Consider the following 6,716-nt stretch of genomic DNA (forward strand, 5'->3'; position numbering starts at 1 on the left):
CTGAAAGTGCGCTAAAAACCCGCAAGATCCGTGCGTTTTACTGAACCGCAACCGCCAAAATGATCCGAGTCAGAGCGCATCTCTTAGAGAACTTGTGAAACAGAGTGACTGCGGATGTAATGTTGTAGTTGGAGCTTTTGTTGTTGTTGTTGTTGTTGTTGTTGTTTTTCTAAAGCCTCCTGGGGGGGCACAGTCTGGAGAAGTGATGGGTTTCTCTGTGCATCCCGAGGATTATTGGCGGGACGTGCGGGAGGTTTCTGCATGACCGCGCGCTGTAGATGGAGACACAGCGAGAAAAAACGGCTTGAGGACGCGACATGAACCTGAGGAGCAGAACAAGCGATGACAGGAGCTGCTGTTCGTCATGTCTCTCCAGGAAAGAGCTGGAGTTCCTGCTTAACATTCATTGAAACTGGAGATAGCTGTGCGCTCACCATACATATACATCCGGATAGTTTCATGTTAAGTTACGTTACACTGAATCAAATGAGACTGGCGTTACTTTTACGCTGAATGTAACTGTAACTGGAGGAGGAGGAGGAGGAGGAGGAGGAGGAGGAGGAGGAGGAGGAGGAGGAGGTCCAGGAACCTGTCAGACTGCAGCATGTAGATTTGAGCCTCTGAGGATTAAAGACCACGAGCTCCAGCTGGGTTTGTTTACTACTACAGCTGTCCGCCAGATTATGACATCACCCTTACTCCAGCTGGAGTAAGTAGTATCCATCCATCCATCCATCATCCGTCCATCATCCATCCATTATATATCATCCATCCGTCATCCATCCATCCATTATATATCATCCATCCATCCATCATCCATCCATCCATCATCCATCCATCGTCCATCCATCCATCATCCATCCATCCATCATCCATCCATCTATCATCCATCCATCATCCATCCATCCATCATCCGTCCATCATCCATCCATCATCCATCCGTCCGTCCATCCATCCATCATCCATCAATCCATCCATCCATCCATCATCCATCCATCATCCATCAATCCATCCATCCATCCATCCGTCCATCATCCATCCATCATCCATCAATCCATCCATCCATCCATCCATCCATCATCCATCCATCATCCGTCCATCGTCCATCCATCATCCGTCCATCGTCCATCCGTCCATCATCCATCCATCCATCCATCCATCCATCCATCCATCCATCCATCCGTCCATCATCCATCCAACATCCATCCGTCCATCGTCCATCCGTCCATCATCCATCCATCCATCCATCCATCTTTCATCCGTCCATCATCTATCCAACATCCATCATCCATCCTTCATCCATCCTTCATCCGCCCATCATCCATCCAACATCCATCCATCCATCCATCATCCGTCCATCCGTCCATCATCCATCCAACATCCATCCATCCATCCAACATCCATCCATCCGTCCATCATCCATCCAACATCCATCCATCCATCATCCGTCCATCATCCATCCTTCATCCGTCCATCATCCATCCAACATCCATCCATCCATCCATCCATCCAACATCCATCCATCCGTCCATCATCCATCCAACATCCATCCATCCATCCATCCATCCAACATCCATCCATCCGTCCATCATCCATCCAACATCCAACATCCAGCCAACATCCATCCATCATCCGTCCATCATCCATCCAACATCCAACATCCAGCCAACATCCATCCATCATCCGTCCATCATCCATCCAACATCCATCCATCCATCATCCATCCATCCAACATCCATCCATCATATGTCCATCCATCCGTCCATCATCCATCCATCATCCATCCATCCATCCATCATCCATCCATCCATCCATCCATCCATCCATCATCCATCCATCCAACATCCATCCATCATCCGTCCATCCATCCGTCCATCATCCATCCATCATCCATCCATCACTTCTGTAAACTGAACCAGGACAGTTTTAATCCCTCCACTTGTCGCTAACTGAACATTTTCAATGCAAAAGAAAATCACTTTTCCCTCCAGAAGCCTGAACACATGAAATAACTCCGACACGTCGCTTCTCGATAGAGTTGTTCTGATACGTGCACATTTTAGCAGACCACTAACTTTCTCTACGTCTTTCTCTGTTTGTTTTGTTTTCAGGTCATGAAGTGATTGTTGCAGCGACAGTTGATCCGATGATTGAGACCGGGACTCCGAGCATGTTGGACAGAACTGAGCCGGCGCACTGCACCGTGTGCTGCTGCACGCTGGCCAACAAAATCCTCATGGTGCTCTTCATGGTGCTGCTCATCTTGGCCATCTTGTTTGGGAACTTGGTGACTCTGGCTGTGATTTTAGGGAATAAACACTTCCACACATCGCAGGGCTACCTGAAGGCGTCGCTCGCCGTGGCCGATCTGGCCGTGGGGATATTCGTGGTGCCGCTGTCCGTCTACGCGGAGGTCTATCTCATGGTGACCGACTCGGCACCAGACTGGACTGCGTACAACTCGCAGTCGGTGAGTTTCCACCCGTGCAACGTCATCGGTCCCATCTTCGCCGGGTGCACTTTGGTCTCCATCACGACCATTTTCCTGCTGACCATCGAGAGGAGCATCGCCGTGTTGAGGCCGCTGCACAAGGACTCTGTGATCACACGTAAAAGGACCACGATCCTCATCGTCCTCTCCTGGGTGGGGAGCTTCTTCTTGGCGGTGTCTCCGCTGGTTTTCAGCAGCGAGATCGCTCTGGAGTACAACTCCTGCAGCCGGATGTGTAATTACGCTCTGGGAACCATCGGCGAGTTCCCGAGCCAGGCCTGGAACATCCTCCTTCTCTTCCCTGCGTTTGACTTTACCCTCCTGGGGGGAACTGTGGTCATTAACATCATCTCTCTGTCCAGCATCAGGCAGCACTCGAAGCGCAGGAAACACCTGGCCGAGTCCGAGTGCCAAAGCACCACCAAACCGACCTTCTCCGACATCAAGGCAGCCAAAACAATCGGGACGCTGACTGTGGCGTTTACCGCATCCTTCACCCCCATCGCTGTCTTCGTGGTCGGTAACGTTTTGGGGAATAAATGGTGCAACTTTTCCTTTTTTGCCTTCTGGATTTTGGCCACCAACAGTTGCTGGAATGTCATAATTTACAGCGTGCGGGATCAGAAGTTCAGACTTCGTGCACACAAGCTCCTCGTGCCTTTCCGGAGAAAAAACACGAGCAAATCCTAAAAAAAAAACTCAGGGAACAGAGACTGGAGTTCAGCCTGAGCGTCATTTAGATGTTTGTCACACAAACTCTTTGTTCAACACATTGTGAGTCTCGTTACGAGACGTGCCTGCATGTTTTGTGGATTGTTTTTTTGTGAAATTACATTTTTTAAATATTATTAATAAGCATGGACAGTTTTCAGGTGTCAGATGTTGGATATGAAATGCTCTTTGTGGGCATGTGTCTTGTGTGTAACGCTGCGATCACAGAAGCCTGTTGCAGTCTGTGAAATGATTGTTTTACCTGAGTGTGATCAATTAAAACACGATACAAACAAAATGTGTTTTCTGATTCCACAGTGTGTAAAGATGAACTGAGTGTCACAGTCAGGGAGATAAATCTGAGATAGGCCATTAATCAACACATATTCTCTCCCATTACACAATATTTAATATTATAATTAATGATAATTGTAATGAATATACTTCAGTAAAAAGAACAATAATATGTCATTGATCTGCAGAAGGGACGTCACTTGTCGTATCTATTCAAATTCTCGAACATTGGTGTCCTCCAGCAGCCACTCAGCATGAAGCAAACTGGTTTGTTGCCCAAAACATGGTTGTAAATTGTCACAACATCTCATCAAAAATATCTGGTTTTATTGCCCTAAACATGGCGGTATTTGCCCCAATGATTCATCAAAAATACCTAGTTTTGCTGCAAAAAACACGGTTTTAAATTATTCAAAAGTATCATTAAAAATATCCCATTTTGTTGCCCTCAACATGACCAGTGATGACCAATTTTTGAAAGTCTTGTCAAAAATAGAAATTTTTGTTGCCCCAAAGATGGCTGCCAACTGTCACGAAGTTGCATCAAAAATATCCGGTCTTCTTGCCCAAAACACGGTTGTAAATTGTCACGACGTATGTGCAAAAACATCTGGTTTTGTTACCCCAAACATGACGCTATTTGCACCAAAGTCTCGTAAAAAGTATCCAGTGGTTTCACGCTCACTAACGTTGACACCCCGTCTTGAACAGTGGTCTCTAGCTGTCACACTGCCACCGTCCAGTTTCATGTTTTCCTGACATACTGTGACACGTATTGTAAAAATATTGAGATGATATGAATGAAACAAATTTAACGTTTTAAAATTTAAAACCTTTTCTCCTGATGTTTATGTTGAGAAGGTGATCAGAGATCGTTCTTTTTTCTCCTCTGTGGGGAAAATAAGTTTTGGATGCCTTGTTCAAGTCTTTCTGTTTCCTAAACTGGTTGTCACGCATGAGAGGAAAAATGAAAAACAAGGTTGATGCATATTTAAAAACAGATGCATTTTTTAAAAGTATTGTGCTCACAGTGCTGAAATTGCCGTCTTCTCATTCTCCTCATCACATGCAATGCCAGAACGCTGCAGACGTCAGAATCACCTGAAGAAGAAAACTATAAGAAAAAACAACCTTAACTGACACAAAAATAAGAACTAATAGGTCAGGAAAAATACCATATTTATTTCTTAATTCCTTGTAAAATGAAGGTAAATATATCAAGTGTATTTGGTTTTGACTCCCTTCATTCCTCTGCTGAGTACTGACTTCAGCTGTGATGTCTTCAGAGGACCATCAGGAAGCTTTCGTCCCTGAACTCTTCAGAAAAGAAAGAAAACATCAACAATTACTGTGAAATCCATCACTTCCTGCCACAAACATCCACAAGTGAGTCACAGAGGAGGAATGAAAAGAAATAAAAAACATAACCTAAGAAAAATATAAAAGCAAAGAGAGATGTTGACCTTGACATAAAAAACTCACTGATGGAGACTGAACTGATTTGTGAGGCAGAAAGACACAAGGACGAGAGAGGAGGTGGACGGAGAAGACAGAACGAGTTTATCGCTACAAAACAAAATCACAGTTGGCCTTTTCTCACAGATTGAATGATTATGTGTTGCCAAAAACCAAACATGACATTTGGTGGAAGCTAAACTGAAAATGTTTCTGATGGAGAAAAACACTCGGCTACAGCTGGTCGACTGTGTTGTGTCGATGTCGCTGTTATAAACACCCAGAGAGAAATATCTCAACTCACACTTCAAGAGTTTAGTTCAGACATTCACTTTCCTCGGCAGATGAATCCTTAGTTTTTGACTCCTCAAATATATTCATGTTTATCCATCCATTATCTGAAACCACTTATCCTTTTCAGGGTCACGGGGGCGCTGGAGCCGATCACAGCTGACAATGGACGACGGCGGTACACTTTCGATAAGTTGGCAGTGACACAAACAACCATTCACGCTCACACCTACAGACAGTTTTAGAGTAACGTAACTTTTTGCGAATTCCTGCATACCTTCAGATTAACGAGGGACGTTCATCCTCAAAATCTCAAATACATATTTTTCCTCTCACCTGTAGTGTTTTTTTATCCATTCAGATTGTTTTGGTTTGAGTCTCAGAGTTTTGAGATAAAATGACACCATCCACGTGCAGATTGGTTCACTGTAAACGTCACTTTCACTGATATTCAGTTCGTCACTGGGCTGAATTTTTCCTGCGAAACTGAAGGTCGTATAGAGAGGTGTAGTCTGCAGTACTAAAACTGGAAATCAGTATAAATTTCTATCTGGCTCCACATTCAGGACAAACTTTACATTTTTTGCCTCTCTTGCAGCAAAGTTGTCTTTCATTGGTCAGTTTTAGTCTGAACATTACGGCCTCATAATGTCTGTGAGCTTGTTTTTGTATGAATGTCTCGTCCTGATTGGGTTTAAATAAAGAGAAACATCTGACCTGCAGCAGCTCTGAGTCACTGAATCAATATTTTACTTGTCAGTGAAGTCGCTCATATTTCCCTCTGAGTTCACCTGTTTGATCTGCAGCGTTCGTCCCTCCACCCGCAGCTTCAGGTCTTTGAAACCTCCGGGGGGGATCTGCACTGATCAGTCGCTGCCATCTTGTCTGCAGCTCAGTAGGATTCACAGCGAGTTATCTGACACACGACCTCCACGTCAGAGGATGTAAATGTCACAGCAACGGCTGCTTTGTCCTCCTCCACCTGTTCTGCTTTGAAGTCGCCTGTCCTCTCCGTCCGTCCTTTAACACCTTCGTCAGTCTGTGTTACAATAAAAGGGCCTTTTATAGCACACTTTCTGTTTTAGTATGTAAAAAATCTAAACTCCATTTTGTTCAGAATGACTGAGTTGTGTCCTCTAGTGTGAATAAAAGCAGTTGATGTAACAAGAAAAGGTTGTGCATCATTAGGGCTGCAAGATAAAATTAAATAAATCTCATTTTTAGTTACTTTGACAGATATTACAAATACAAAATGATTCCTGATTAGTGGAAATGATCATTTTCATTTTCACTAAAAATAAAACTACGCTTATGTGACATTTGTTGAAAACAAACATGTTTTCTTACATCTGGAGAACACATGAAGATTTATGGGTCAGGACATGCTCACACTTTACAATAACCATCCTTAATGTGGTTAATTAAGCTGTAGTTAAGGTTATTTGACTGTTATCAAACAATTAAATGCTTTATA

General features: G+C 44.0%; 1 protein-coding gene across 1 annotated transcript; it reads left to right on the forward strand.

Annotated features, from left to right (window-relative positions):
• The first annotated feature begins 2,146 nt into the window (after positions 1–2,146).
• On the forward strand, positions 2,147–3,181 carry LOC141011593 (adenosine receptor A2b). The gene has a single exon (XM_073484774.1). It carries the CDS (start codon positions 2,147–2,149, stop codon positions 3,179–3,181), a length of 1,035 nt encoding a protein of 344 aa, XP_073340875.1.
• Positions 3,182–6,716: the final 3,535 nt, after the last annotated feature.

The sequence above is a fragment of the Pagrus major genome, chromosome 17, assembly GCF_040436345.1.
Source record: "Pagrus major chromosome 17, Pma_NU_1.0".
In the NCBI taxonomy this organism is placed as follows: domain Eukaryota; kingdom Metazoa; phylum Chordata; class Actinopteri; order Spariformes; family Sparidae; genus Pagrus; species Pagrus major.

Excerpts from the sequence above, each read along its gene's own strand:
- LOC141011593 (XM_073484774.1), top strand. The coding sequence starts at position 2,147 with ATGATTGAGACCGGGACTCCGAGCATGTTGGACAGAACTGAGCCGGCG.